Source organism: Tupaia chinensis, unplaced genomic scaffold (genome assembly GCF_000334495.1).
Source record: "Tupaia chinensis unplaced genomic scaffold, TupChi_1.0 Scaffold000212_1, whole genome shotgun sequence".
NCBI classification, from domain to species: Eukaryota; Metazoa; Chordata; class Mammalia; order Scandentia; family Tupaiidae; genus Tupaia; species Tupaia belangeri.
In genome coordinates, this window is record NW_006159687.1 from 4,007,366 (window position 1) to 4,022,652 (window position 15,287).

A 15,287-nucleotide genomic window follows, 5' to 3' on the forward strand; every position below is an offset into this window, starting at 1 on the left:
CAAGAGGCAGGGGTTGGTAGAAAGGAAAGAGCTTATTCAGGAACCCTGTGACTTGGGAAGACGAACTATGCTCAAAGACTATCTCAGGGGACCTAAAGGGGCGGGGGTGGGGGGGAGGTAAGGGACCCCTGCCTGCTTCCGCACAGCCACTGGGAACTCGTGGGCACCAGGTTCCTGTGTACAGGGTCACTTCATCCTCAAGGCCTCTTCATGGAGACACATCTGCTCGCTGGCTGGGCCCTCAGGCTCAGTTCCTGGGAAAACTCAGCAATGCTATGTTTACTTGGTTGGTTTGTCTTTTGCTACAAATTAAAGAGTAAAGTTGGGGCTGGCATGTGGGAACACCACTTGCCAGCCGTGGTTTGAATCCCAGGCCTAGAAGCTTGCTTTCTCTCGCAAGGTCAGTTACCAGAAGGGAAGCTTCTTAAGCTTAATCTGTTATGTAACGTTTACTATGTAGTTGCTTTGCTTCCTTCTTGCACCTTGCCTACACACGCCTGGCGTGAGTTTAAGCCACCGGATCCGGGATGCGAACTGCTGGGAGTCCAGCAACATAGCCATTACGCTAACTGCTGGTCTCTCTATGGTTTCTTTAGTAAGTTTTTGTAAGAAACAAGTGAACAACCTTAGAAAGTAGAGATAATGTTTTTCCCTTTTTGGGGAGAGGTTTTTGCCATAGGGCACATGTGCTTGCCAAAAAGACAGAGTCAGAGAGAAAGCGAGAAATCAACCCCGGGGGTGGGGGTGGGGGGTTGGCCACACCGCAATCCCTTCTCCTCCATTATCATCTCGGGATCTTGGGCACACACACATGCGCCTGGCGTGAGTTTAAGCCACTGGGTCCAGGACTCGAATCGCGGTCAACTACGTGGGAATTCAGCGACATAGCCATTATACTAACTGCTGGTCCCAGAGAGAATGTTTTTCTTCAGAGCAAAGAGCAGATTTCCTTTAGGCTTGGAAGACAGGGAGCAGCGCCCTAACGAGCACGAATGTATGTACAGCCCGTTATGAGAGAGTCTGCCTTCTAGGGTCAGCGTGACATTGCAACCTGTCACGCGTACAGGTGTCATCAAGCCCTCTCCGCACTGCTCCATGGGAATCGCGGCTCGGAACCGGCACAGAAATTCTAGCAGTCTGGCTCGTGCTCGTGCTGTGTAGCTAAGTGACCTTCATTTCTCAGACCCGGAGACTTGTGTTTTCTCTCAACACGCATAAAACTGTGCCAGGTAACGTGTTCCTTCCAAGTCGGGTGAGAAGAGATGTCAGGCCTTCCGCAGTTCCTGGCAAACACCTGTGAGTTCGCAGTTTCAGAGGGGCAGCTTCTTTAGTTGCTGTCAAGAACCTAGGTAGAGCCACAGGACTGATGGCTGAAGAGGACCAGGCTGGAAGTCACTAAAGGTGAGGAAGCCCAAAAGCTGGAGGCCACCTGGGTTGCTCACACGAAGTTGGGGTCACCAGGATGATGGCAGGACTCCGAATGGAACGCTCCGACCTCCACGAAGGAGCAGCAATAAGCCGGAGGTGATTAGCAGTGCTGAACGCGCTTGGGAAAGTCTCAGAGGAAAGTACGCGCTTGGGTGAGCTGTGGCTAAGCCCCTGGAAGGATTGCTCAGGCGGGAGGAAGCTACAGTCCACACCCAGAAGCCATGGGACCTAGGACTGACATACGCTGTGTTTCTGCTTGCCCCATCAGGTCACACTCGAGGCACCCAGGGGCACCCAGGCTTCTCAAGGGTGCCCTCTTTTTTTTTTAATTTTATTTATTCATTCATTTATTTTTAATTTGACCAGAATGAGACACATAGAGAGAGAGAGGGAAAGTGAGAAAGGAAGCCACCAGGTTCGGGACTCGAACCATGGTCAGCCATGTGGGAGTGTCCAGTTCCTTTACCACCACACCACCTGCTGGTCCCCAAGGGCGCCCTCTAAGGACCACGTGGTGGAGTCCCCTGCTCTCAGGCTTCCAGCTGAGCTCAGCTAGTTGCAGGCAGGAATAGGAGACTGGAGCCTGGAGGAGAGAGAGCACTTACTCCTCCCAGCCCTGCCTCTTTGAACTGCAAACATTGGCTTCTGCGTTCTCTGTTATGAAAAAGACCTTCAGAACCAGCAGTTAGCATAATGGCTATGTCTGCGTTCTCTGTTATGAAAACTACCTTCCTTCGGAACCAGCAGTTAGCATAATGGCTATGTCGCTGGACTCCCATGTAGTCGATTGCAGTTTGAGTCCTGGCCCCGGTGGCTTAAACTCACGCCAGGTGCACGTGTGTGCGTGCCCAAGATCCCGAGAGGAGAAGGGCCATCCCTCCCTGGGGGGTGATTTCTCGCTTTCTCTCTCTCTGTCTCTCTCTGTTTTTCTGGCGAGTGCACACGCACTATAGCAAAAACCTCTCAAAAACAAACAAAAAGCTACCTTCATCATTCGGTTGAAATGAGTGAGCGTGCTATTTCCAGTTAGGACCTGAGCTTCAGCCACTGGTCAGTCAGCTGAGATGACGAGTCGGAGGCCCTGTGGGGTGTGCTGACCATGATCCAGGCAAAGGGGCATCGTCCTGCCCTCGTTTGCTGTTTCCTGAGCACTCAGTGTGTCCCGGGTAGTGTGCTAGGGATTATGCATGCATGTCCTAGTTTAATCTTAACACCAATCGAATGAATAGCACTATTATCTCCATTTCTCAGATGAAAAAACTGAGGCGCATTGATACTCTGACACTGTTTTGGGGGGGCAGCGAGAGAAGGGGGAAAGGCAGCCTCTGTGGGTGGGGAGTGGTCATGCCACAATCCCTTCTCTTCCATTCTCCTCTTGCAGTTCTGGACACACACACACACACACATGCCCGACGTGATTTTGAAGTTACCAGGTCCAGGACTCGAATTGGTCAGTCAGCCATATGGGGTCCATTGTCTTCATCTCCATGCCACCTGCTGGCCCAATACTCTGACGTTTTCTTTTTCTTGTTTGTTTAGGGTGCATGCATTTGCCAGAGACAGACAGGGAGAGAGAGAGAGAAAGTGAGAGATTATCCCCCAAAGGGAATGGCCATGCTGCAATCTCTTCTCTTCCAATCTCCTTTCGGGATTTGGGGCACACATGCCCAGCATGATTTTCCTGGTTTTTTTCTTTGAAGAGATTTTTGCTATAGGTCATGTGTACTCACCAGAGAGACCAAGAGACATAAATCAAGAAGTCACCCCGCCGGGGGACGGTCACACCACAGTCCCTTCTCCTCATTCTCGGGATTTTGGGCACACGCATGTACAGGCACGCACATCCTCCATGAGTTTCAAGCTGCTGGGTCTGGGACTCGAACCATGGTCGACTACATGGAAGCCCAGTCCAGTGGGTCTGGGACAGTGGCACAGCCAGCGATGTGGGATCCAGCACCTTTAACCTCCTAGCCACTTGTTGGCCCACTCTGACACTTCCTAATTCTGTTCATGGGCAAGATCCTGACTCATTCCTATAAATGCAGATACTTGGGCCAGCAGGTGGTATGGTGGTTAAGGTGCTGGGCTCCCATATGGCCAACTACGGTTCAAGTCCCAGACCTGGTGGCTTGCTTTCTCACCTTCCATGTGTGTGTGTGTGTGTATGTGTGTGAAAATTGGAAAATGATAATAAGTAAAATATTTAAAATAAATAAATTCAGACACTTATATCCCCTTTGTCACTTTGATCATTAAAAGACCGTATACAAGTACCAACTTCACTCACAAGCACAAGACTGGCACTCAGCACACGGTGGCTGTCATAACGCACAACTGGAAGCTGGGCGGGGCAGCCATCCATGGGTGTAGGGCTCCTCTCTTCATCATCACTTTATTTTAGGGCCGTCAACAAAGGTGCAAAGTGCTTACGGGTGTTGGGGAGGAAGAGACCCCAATAAGTACAGAGCACTCACCAGGGCCAGGCTCAGCAGGGCAGCCTCAGGGAGAGCGCTTTTGCGCTTTTGCGTAGGAGGAAACTGGACCCACAAGAGTCGTGTGTCTGAGAGCAGAACTGGGATTTCAACCAACGCTTTCCAGAGCAGCTGGGCTTGGGAGGGAATGACACGCAGGCGCCAGGCAGGATCCAAGGCAGAGGGCTAGACGGTGGTGGGGCCGAGGGTCAGGATGTCAGGAGGCTCTGCCAGGGAGAGGCCTACGGGAGCACTTCGGGAAGTGTGGCCGGAAGCATTTGAATTAAAACCGGCTTTGTTTTCTCTACCTGACGTCTGCCTCAGTCATAAACAGCTGCCAGCCCAAGGTGGGGCCCTCCCAGGCTTTCTACTGTTTTCTGGGTTCCCACTCGCCCAGTGGGTCCCAGTCTGTACCCCAGACCCAGGTTATAGTTCCATAGAAATTAGGGTATCTGTAAGAAACTTCAAGATTTCAAAAAGCATGATTCCATGTGTCCTGAATCCCAAACTCAGTGGCTTGAGAAACACCGGATGTGTGTGTGCACGTGCCCAAAATCCCAAAAGGAGGGAGAGATGGGGGGGACTGCAGTGTGACTGTGCCCCATATTTTAAAAACCCTACAGAAACTTGTACATTCGCCTACAAGAAGACCAGGGGCGAATTAATGCAATATAATTCCTTTTTTTGGAGAGGTTTTTTTTTGAGACATTTTTGCTATAGGGCATGTATATTCACCAGAGAGAGAGAGACAGAAAGAGAGAAATCCCCCCCCCGGGGGGGGGGGGGGGCCGGCCCCGGCAAACCCAATCCCTGCTCCTCCATTCTCCTCTCGGAATCTTGGGCATGCGTGCACACGGTCCCGGTGTGAGTTTAAGCCACCAGGTCCAGGACTCAAACCGTAGTCAGCTACATGGGAGTCCAGCAACATAGCCATTACACCAACTGCTGGTCCCAACACCATAACTCCTTATTTCCAGTTGGAATCCTCCTAGACCAGTGTAGCAGTAATGATCGACAGCCTACTAATTAGGAACATTAGTTCATTCGTATGTTTGTTTGTTTGTTTGTTTTTTTAAGTTTGCTATAGGGCTCATGCACTCATGAGAGAGAGAGAGAGAGAGGGAAAAGTGAGAAAGTGCCCCCCAGGGGCGATGGCCGCACCACAGTCCCTTTTCCTGCATTCCCCTCTTGTGATTTCGGACAGGCACTCATGTACCCAAGCCGCCAGGCCAGGAATCCAACCACACAGCTGGCCGTGTGGGATCCAGCGCCTTAACTGTCGTACCTCCCTCCGGCCCCACATGTACAACTTTTAAATAACGAGAAGAAAGGAAAAAGGGAGTATTTCTTCTTTTTTTTTTTTTAAGAATTATTTATTGGGGTGGGAGGAGGTTGTCTCCAATTTCTCCTCCCCCTCCCCCCTCCCGGCCAAGATGTCTGACATGGAGGATGATTTCATGAGCGATGAGGAGGAGGACTACGACCTGGAATACTCTGAAGATAGTAACTCCGAGCCAAATGTGGATTTGGAAAATCAGTACTATAATTCCAAAGCATTAAAAGAAGATGACCCAAAAGCAGCATTAAGCAGTTTCCAAAAGGTTTTGGAATTTGAAGGTGAAAAAGGAGAATGGGGATTTAAAGCACTGAAACCAATGATTAAGATTAACTTCAAGTTGACAAACTTTCCAGAAATGATGAATAGATATAAACAACTATTGACCTATATTCGGAGTCCAGTCACAAGAAATTACCCTGGAAAATCCATTAATTCTATGCTTGACTCTATCTCCACTTCTAAACAGATGGATTTACTGCAGGAATTTTATGAAACAACACTGGAAGCTTTGAAAGATGTTAAGGATGATAGACTATGGTTTAAAACAAACACAAAGCTGGGAAAATTATATTTAGAACGAGAGGAATATGGAAAGCTTCAAAAAAATTTTACGCCAATTACATCAATCCTGTCAGACTGATGATGGAGAAGATGACCTGAAAAAAGGTACACACTTGTTAGAAATATATGCTTTGGAAATTCAAATGTACACAGCACAGAAAAATAACAAGAAACTTAAAGCACTCTACGAACAGTCACTTCATCAAGTCTGCCATCCCTCTTGCGCTGATTGTGGGAGTCGTCAGAGAATGTGGGGGTAAAATGCGCTTGAGAGAAGGTGAATTTGAAAAGGCACACACTGGTTTTTTTGAAGCTTTCAAGAATTATGATGAATCAGGAAGTCCTAGACGAACCACTTGCTTAAAATATTTGGTCTTAGCAAATATGCTTAACGAAATCGGGAATAAATCCGTTTGACTCACAGGAGGCCAAACCATACAAGAATGATCCAGAAATTCTTGCAATGACAAATCTAGTAAGTGCCTATCAGAATAATGACATCGCTGAATTTGAAAAGATTCTGAAAACAAATCACAGCAACATCATAGACGATCCTTTCACAAGAGAACACACTGATTGCGAAACATCAGAACACAAGTGCTCATAAAATTAATTAAGCCTTACACAAGAATACATATTCCTTTTATTTCTAAGGAGTTAAACACAGATGTAGCTGGTGTGGAGAGCTTGCTGGTGCAGTGCATATTGGGTAACACTATTCATGGACGAATCCTTGAACTAGACCATCAGAAGAGGGGTGGTGCACGATATACTGCACTAGATAAATGGACCAATCAACTAAATTCTCCCAACCAGGCTGTAGTCAGTAAACGGGCTTAACGGAGAACAAGCTTTTACAGACGTACTTAAGGCAACAGTGCAGAGATGTAATCCTTAAAAGAACTGGGAATGGCAAAACTACTGTCGGTTGATGTGTCCTGAAAATTATTGGAGTTATGGCAGAAGTGCTTTTTTGATCAACTGGTTTGTGTTTTGCTGCTGCATTTATCCCAAGAAAAACAGCTTTAATCTCCAGAAGAAAACCAAAATATCATGGGATTTATGCTGTATTGACATCTTGCCCTAAACACACAACATCATAGTAATTTGTCATGGGCAACATGACCAGAGAGAAGATTTTTGTCATGATTTTAAATACACTGACACGCTACTGTTGGTTAAATTTAAACATGTTTTACCTGCAGAAATTCTCTCACAAATAACCTGCAATAACTTGAAATGCATACCCTTTTGAACACTTCCTTTTCTCATGTATAAATTAAAATGTTTGCTGCATTTTGCAAAATGTCAATTCTCCAAAAAGGTGTCCGTATATTCCTGTACCTGCAGTGTAGTAAAGGTTTAGATGAAACCCCATAATTATAGTGGCATACTGTCACTTAGGTTTCAAGCAGCAAAATAAACAGTGCAGCTCAGAAATTGTAGTTTGGTTCTTGATGTGTTTTTATTACATTGGGATTGTTTTGTTTTTTAGTACTTTAGAAATTTCAAATTATTTTATCTTGAGTTAATGATTTTTAAAGGCTTGAGGGCAAATAAGTTGCTTATTTGCTTTCAAGTTTTAAAAAGTAGACTTTATTGAGAAAGTAAGGAGAACTATTTCTAACAAAACACTTCTGTAGTGCTTACTTTGACAGATGCTTTAAAGGAATAACATTCTTTTCTTTTTAAAGAATGATATTCCTTTTTAACAGAATAACGTCTAACGCTCAGAATGTTTAAACAAATATGCCAGAGCATAGACAGCTAAATGAATGTTACCCTGCATAGTGATCATGCTGGAAGGTTGTTTCCTAATGCCAGTAATCCACCATTGCCCAAAACCTCTTGGGTTCACTCTTTCAGAATTGCGTTCTAAGGTAATTGTGGTTTCCAGCAGTTAAATCTAAGAAGTATGCCGCTGGCTTTGAGAGCAATCCTAAAAGAGTTTTTAAAGGTATTTTGAGCAGTGGCAGCATAGTTAAGAGAATGAACTGTGGCCTTCCACCTTAAAGGAACTCAGCTCATTTGAATGTATTGAGTTTTGGATGTATTTGTTTCGTTAAAAAAATTTTTAAAAAGGTTCACATTATTTTATAGTGTCAAAAGGAAGAACTGAGATTAACATAATTTCTTTGGTTTTTCTATTGCTTGTTATTATGTAAACAGTGAGTGGCAGTTCAGAAGGAAGACTGTTGTAACTGAAGAGTGACAACCAAGAATTTTTGATCATAAAATCAGATTTTATAAACAGTAGAAGGAGCATGGACTTAAACAAGGCATGCTTATTGGGTTTTGTCAAAATTTTAAGAAAATATGTGATATATATTTATACTAAAATATATAATCCTTAGATTTAGGAAAGCAATCAGTTAATGTCTTTAGCAGATTAAAGCAATATTAAGTACAGGTACAAGCTGGAAATTGTAGAAAACTGAAAGAAAACAAAAGACAGAATTAATGTCAATGATAGGGAATAAAAAAGTTTAAGATATTATAAAATTATGTGTATTTTCTTCTCTTTTACATAAGCCATTTGTGAAAAGTGCTAATTTTTTTTTTACAGGAGTGATATTGATTAATTAGGATTTATTTTTCAATATAATTTGGAGACCCTTTGTTACCCAAATAAAAATGACAAGTTTCTGTGCCTGAAAAAAAAAAATTATATATTGGGACCAGCATTAGCGTAATGGCTATGTCACTGGACTCCCATGTAGTCGACCACGGTTCAAGTCCCAGACCCAGTGGCTTAAACTCACGCCAGGCACGTGTGCGTGCGTGCCCAAGATTCCAAGAGGAAAATAAAGGAGAAGGGATTGTGGCACGGCCATCCCCCCCCCCTGCAGGATGGTTTTTCACTTTCTGTCTCTCTGTCTCTGTCTTTCTGGCGAATGCACATGCCCTATGCCAAAAAGGGAAAGAAAAAAAAAAACAGAATTATTTATTTAGCTTTATTTATTCACTCATTCATTAAAAAAATTTTTTTTGACCAGAGAGAGAGGGAAAATGAGAAAGCAAGCCACCAGATCCAGGATTTGACTGTGGTCAGCCATGCAGGACCTTAACCACCATGCTACCTGCTGGTCCCCAGTATTTGTTCTTTAAAAGTCAGGTTTATTGAGCAAATGGTGTAACAGTTATACCACTAGACTCCCACGTGGATGACCACAGTTCAAGTCCTGTACCCAATGACTTGAAAATTATGCCAGGCGCAGGGCCAGCAGGTGGCGTGGTGGTTAAAGACGTTGAACTCACACATGACTGATCCCAGTTTCAGTTCCGGACCTGGCAGCTTGCTTTATCACTTTCTCTCTCTCTCTCTTACTCTGTCCCTCTCTGGTAAATTTAAAATAAATGTGTAGGGACCAGCAGGTGGCGTGGTGATTAAGGCGCTGGACACTCCCACATGACCGACCAGGGTTCAAGTCCTGAATCTAGTGGCTTGCTTTCTCACTTCCTCTCTCTCTCACTCTCAACCTCTAAAATAATTATAAAAATAAATAAATAAAATAAAATAAATGTGTAAATAAAGTTCAATAAAATAATTTTTTTAAAAAAAAAGAGAAAGAAAGTCACGCACGAGTCGCTGTGAGCCCAAGATCCCAGGAAGAGAATGGAGAAGGGACTAGGTGTGGCCATCCCTCCTGGGGGGTGATTTCTCACTTTCCCTTTCACTGTCTCTGTCTTCATCTCCCTCTTTCTCTCCAGCGAGTGCACATATCCCTAAGGCAAAAACATCAAAAAAAAAAAAAAGTCAGGTTTATTGAGAGATGATGTATACACAGTAACATTCACCTCCTTAAGTGTACAGTTGTTGAGTTTTGAAAGACACATGTAGCATGTAATCATAGTCAAGAGACAGCACTTCCGGAACTCCAGAAAGCTCACTGGTAGCACTTTAGAGTCTACTTAAAGCCACTCCCAGACCTGGCAACCACTTGTTTTCTGTCCTTCTAGTTGTTTTTTAAGAGAATTATTTATTTTAAGTTTATTCATTTATTTATTTTTAATTTGAACAGAAAGAGACAGAGAGAGAGAAAGTGAGGAAGCAAGCCACTAGGTCCAGGACTCGAACCGTGGTCTGTCATGTGGGCATGTCCAGTGCCTTAACCACCACAGCACCCGCTGGTCCCTCTGTCTTTCTAGTTTTGCCTTTTCAAGAGTATCTTCCACATGAGCACGTAGAATGCATTTGGGTTTATTCTGGGGTGGGGGTGGGATGGCTGGGTTGTATGGTATGCTGTTTAACTTTACAAGAAATCACCACACTGTTTTTGGCGTGGCTGCACCATTGTGCGTTCCCACCAGCCGTGTATCAGGTTCCAGTTGCTCTGTGACTTCCCAGTACTTGGGATTGCCAAGGTTTTGCTGTGACCAATTCTAATAGGTGTGTAGTGTTATTTCATTTTTGTTTTAATATCCTTGATACAAATCATTTTTTTAAGAAGTATTTCATTTTATTTGTCATTATCATTATCTTAATTTGCTACAGAGCATGTGCGCTCACCAGAGAGAGAGGGAAAGTGAGACAGCAAGCTGCCAGGTCTAGGACTCAAACTGCAGTCGGCCACGTGGGAGTCCAGGAGCCCAACCACCACACCACCTGCTAGCCCCAATGCAAATAATTTTTTTTTAATAAAGAAGATTTATCTAGAGACATAAAGTTTCAAAACTTGGGGACCCTTCTGGGGAAGGTACAGGGAATCCTTGGTGGAGAATTTGCTGGGAACAATTATGTTGGCTTCTGGCTTTGCCTAGATCTTTCCCTGCTCTGGGTCCACAGGGACGTGTACTTCTTCCCTGTGGTCGGGAGAGGGCAGGCGAGGGCAGAAAGTCAGCTGCCTATTTTGGAGGTATCAGTCCCTGGCATCCACGGTATTTTGCATGCATTTTTATGTTTACGGTTTTGCTAGAAAGCCTTTCCTCTGAACCTTTAAGCTGGTGCCTTGTGAGGTTTGATTCCCCCAAAATTAACCCTGTGTATTGCTTTAATGCCAAACCTTCACTAACTTGTAAAATCCTTCCCTGTCAAAGCAATCTAACCTAAAAACTCAGCTACATGTGTAGGATCCTTGATAAATCTACTCGCCTATGTCGCCCCAGGGAGCTTGTGTTGGGGAATGACGAGCAGGTGAGCTGGGAACCCCGTCCTTTCCCTTCTCTGTCTTTGCAGGAGGACGGGCCTCCAGACCCTGACTGGCTACAGGCCGGCTTCCCTATGACGCGGGCTGGGCTCGCTCAGGCGGGGCACTGCACAGATCTTCTGGGGCTGGGGCTGCAGAGTGCCCCCGAAGACAGACTCCAGCCTGAGCCCCGGGCTCCCCTCTGGCAGTTGGAACCGAAAGGTCCTGAGGAGGGTGGCGAACATCAGGAAGAGCTCCATTCGCGCCAGCTGCTCTCCTGGGCACACCCGATGCCCTAGAAGCAGAGAGAAGGGTCAGAGGATGGCTCTGAGTTCTGCCTCGTATCTGACCCAGCACATCCCCGCCTACGACCCAGGACCCATCACCGGGCCTTGTACCTGCAGAGAAGGGCAGAAAGGCCTCATTGACCACAAAGTTTCCATCCTTGTCCAGGAAGTGACCTGGATTGAACTGTCGAGGAGTCTCCCAGCACTCAGGGTCATGGAGCACGGAGGCCAGGTTGGGCAAGATGATGGTGCCCTGCAGAGGGGAGCTGGGGTGGCTCAGGGAGCTGCAGAGGGCCCGGTACCCAGCCCTGACACCGGGTCAGACTGAGTTCAGACGGCACCCAGCAGACTGTGACGGTGGCCCCAGGGAGCTGGCCTGGGGGAGACTCAGCAGGCAGGCCTTTTTGGGGTGGCCTCCCTCCAGGCTCTTATCAGCGAGGAGCCAGCATTACACCCACATGTCCTGAAGACTCCCAGGCCAGGACCAGCGACAGGGAGCCACTCGCTCCTTGGAGAGGCCAGCAGCTCTCCAACATGACGGGAGGGGCCCACACACAGCGCCTAGCAACAGACACCAGGGCTAGTTGTGTGTGTGCACGAGTGCGTGTGTCACAGAGAGAAGAGGAGGCATGAAATGGCAAGCAGGTGGACAGAAAGGCTGAGGGATGGAAAAGCGGGAGACAGAACACTTCACTCTCTGGGGTTGGGGAAGGCAGAAAGCACATGGGGCTGGGGATAAAGGGGGTGGTTATGGCTCCAAGAGATAGGACACTCAGCTCCAGGATTCAGGGGACCTCAGGCCCCAGATGAGCTCATTTGCAAAATACCATAGAAGCAGACCAGCTGCTCTGCAGGACCGGAGGCTGGCGGCTGGCTTCTTAGTTTTGACGAAGATAGCTTAGAATTAAAAAATAAAAAAATAACGGGGGGCTGGCAGGTGGCATGATGGTTAAGGGCGCTGGACTCCCACACGGGTGACCACAGTTCGAGTCCTGGACTTGGCAGCTTGCTTTCTCACTTTCTCTCTCACTCTGTCCCTCTCTGGTTAAATAAATAAATAACATTAAATAAAATAATTATTTAAAAAAACAAACAAACAAAAAAGTCTGCATCCCAAACAGAAGCCAATAAAGAATGCAGAAATCGAACTGAAGTAAGTAATTTCAGGACACACTTTTCTGTTGTTGCAATCCGGCACCCGGACCTGGCCTCTCCGGGGCGGTAAGCAGAGGTGGTGATGGAAGGTACGTGTTCTCGCTGCTGCCCGTATGAGCTATCCCTTTCCCAATAGTATTCCTGGGAATTTGGCCCTGCTCTGGCCACCTGGGATCAAGTACGTCTCTGCATTGCAGCAGTTAATCATTTTCTTCAGAGGAAGAGGCTTCTGGCAAGGGGCTCTTCCCCTGCAGTAGCTATACGCTACTCTGCGTGACGTGCTGGTCTCCTCCCAAAGTGACTGGCTGATATGAGCACACGGGACAGGTTCGGAGCGTAGCCTATCCATGCAGAAGATGGGCAACCCTCCCCGCCCCCAGCTCCTCCCCAGTAAGTGGCATTCGGAGTTCACGACCAAATAGAATGAGGAGAGACAGGCTTGAGGCGTGCTGAGTACTCGAGGGGCCATTGCTGCTGTGGCTATGGAACGCCCAGCTGCTGGAGCAGGACAGCTCAGCAGTATCTGTAAGCGTAGTGATCTGCCGTGCTTTCGCCCACGTTCGGCAGACATCGCTCACCCAAGCTGTGAACGCTCACTATTGACTGCAGGTTGCTAATGGTTCCCTGGAGCTTTATCACAGAACTCCTAGAATCTAACTGGCCGGCATAGGCTCTTAAGGAAATTTCTAATCCCAAATGCATAAAACAGGGCTAACCCCTGTCCCCCTCCTTTAACTTGATCTAACTTGGCACAGCATTTGGACAACCTGGGCCCAGCCTTTCTGCCCTGCCACCAGCAAGACGAGCTGGTAATGTGGTTCTGTCCTCACACCCAGGGACCTTGACAAGTCTATGAGCCTGTGGCCCAGCTACTGCCAAGGGTAGTCCCGTATCGGCGATCAGGCAGACCGATGGGCCGTGCAGATCCACTCTAGTTAACACGGGGGCTCGTCGACCTATGAGAGGGGCAGTTTGGGGAGCAAGACAACAGCAGAGAGCACAGTGGGAAGAGCCAGAACTGGAGTCAGACACCGATCTGTGGCTCGGGGACTGGACTTACAGGCTAGCTGTGCATTTCCAGCGGTCACTTGAGCTAAGCTGAAGTTTCCCTGTCTATAAAAAGAAATAACAAAAACGACCATCTCTAAAGGACAGGCTGTGAAGAAGGGGTGTACGGAGTGGGAATCTCAAGTCTGAGCAAATTACTAAGTTAACAATGGGCCCTGACATGGCCCCTGGAGTTGAGTCCACCCGAGCTGAGCCGCAGTAATAAGAGCTGAGTAAAGACTCTTGTGAAGACTCTCTGGATGGAGCGGATTCCACAGAGGGAGGGCTAGAGCACCAGGCTAGACTCAAGGCCCTCTCTGGAGGAAGTCTTACTCCGGCTTCCACCTTGAGCACAGAGGGGGCGCCCTGCGCTAGGCATGGGGATGAGCACCTGGGCTCCGTGGTCACTGAGATGGCCACTTTGGCACACACACACCTATGCTGCATTGTCTGCTTAAATGTTTTCATTTGGGGCCAGCAGGTGGCATGGTGGTTAAGGGTGCTGGACTACCACATGGCCAACTGTGGTTCAAGTCCTGGACCTTTAAAATGACCCCAATGTCCACTCCTGGGGTTCATGCTCAATCTCCTCCCTTGAAGGGTAGGATTCAGGTGAATCCTGAATTCAGACCTGAGTGAGCTTGAAGTGGAGACGCCCCAGTGGAGCTTTCAGATGGACTTGATGGCAACCTCGTGAGATCTCAAATCAGAGGCACCTGGCTAAGCTGCACTCAGTTTACGGACTCTCAGAAACTGGGAAATTATAAATGCTCTGTTGTGTTTGCTTTCTAAGTTTTGCTATAGAGTGCATGTGCTTGCCAGAGAGGGACAGAGAGAAAGTGAGACGTCGCCCCCTGTGAAGGGTGGCCGCATCACAATCCCTTCTCCTCCATTCTCCTCTCAGGACTTTGGGCACACACATGTCTGGCATGTCTTTTAAGCCACTGGGGCTGGGACTCAAACCATGGGAGACAGCCATGTGTGACCCAGCTGCCCCAACCACCAGCTGGCCCAGTGCAACTGTTTTAAACTGCTTGGTTTTGGAATAATATGCTATACAGCAAGATAGAGAACTAATTCAGCCCTTTTTGTCTACGCTCTGCATGGCGTGACCAACAATGCAGAACACCACTGTATCTCACGACCTTCTGTGAGGACTGATGACACAGTGGGTGCAAAGCCCTGAGCACACAGTCAGCCTCAGCAGAGAGCAGGTATTACTATGGTGTGGGCCAGTTCTTATCAAAAACCCACGGGGGACTAGCAGTTAGCATAATGGCTATGTCGCTGGACTCCCATGTAGTCGACCACGGTTCAAATCCCGGACCCAGTGGCTTAAACTCATGCCGGGCACATGTGCGGGCATGCCCAAGATCCCGAGAGGAGAATGGAGGAGAAGGGATTGTGGCGTGACCATCCCCTCTGGGGGGTGATTTCTTGGTTTCTGTCTCTATGTCTCTCTCTGTCTGTCTGGCGAGTGCACCTGCCCTATAGTGAAAATCCTCTCAAACAAAACAAAACAAAACAAAACTGCTACTTAAGGTGTCCGGCAAGTGGCGTGGTGGGTACGGGCACCGCAGGCAGAGAGGAAGCGCTGGGAGCGCTTCCTTAGACTGTCAGCAAGGACGGTCTCTGAGCCTCGGGAACTTTGACGTCATCCACCCTGAGTGCATTCTTTTCGTCACCACCCGGCGTCGGTGACAGGAGGGGCAGACATGAGCGACAGCCTGCGGGTTTGGCAGAAGCGGTAGCAGCGACGCCGGGCAGGAAGGGCGTTTTCTGCAGCTGGGTGGGGCGCGGGCCCCCCTGGCGGCCACCTACCTTGGGCACGGGGTAGCCGCACAGGCGGGTGGAGCTCACGCACTGGCGCACG

The 15,287-nt window shown here is 47.7% G+C and overlaps 1 protein-coding gene and 1 pseudogene across 1 annotated transcript in view; one reads left to right on the forward strand and one right to left on the reverse strand.

Moving 5' to 3' along the window:
- The first annotated feature begins 5,286 nt into the window (after positions 1-5,286).
- On the forward strand, positions 5,287-6,982 carry LOC102491414 (COP9 signalosome complex subunit 2 pseudogene; annotated as a pseudogene).
- A 3,418-nt stretch (positions 6,983-10,400) lies between these two features.
- Positions 10,401-15,287, reverse strand: part of LOC102500134 (putative cytochrome P450 2D7) — a 6,455-nt gene continuing 1,568 nt past the window's right edge. Inside the window, exons 3-4 of the mRNA XM_014587420.2 lie at positions 11,324-11,520; positions 10,401-11,220 (exon numbers count right to left, since the gene is read on the reverse strand). Coding sequence (XP_014442906.1) covers positions 11,003-11,220; positions 11,324-11,520 — 415 coding nt within the window. The 3' untranslated portion in view covers positions 10,401-11,002. The remainder of the gene's footprint in view (positions 11,221-11,323; positions 11,521-15,287) is intronic.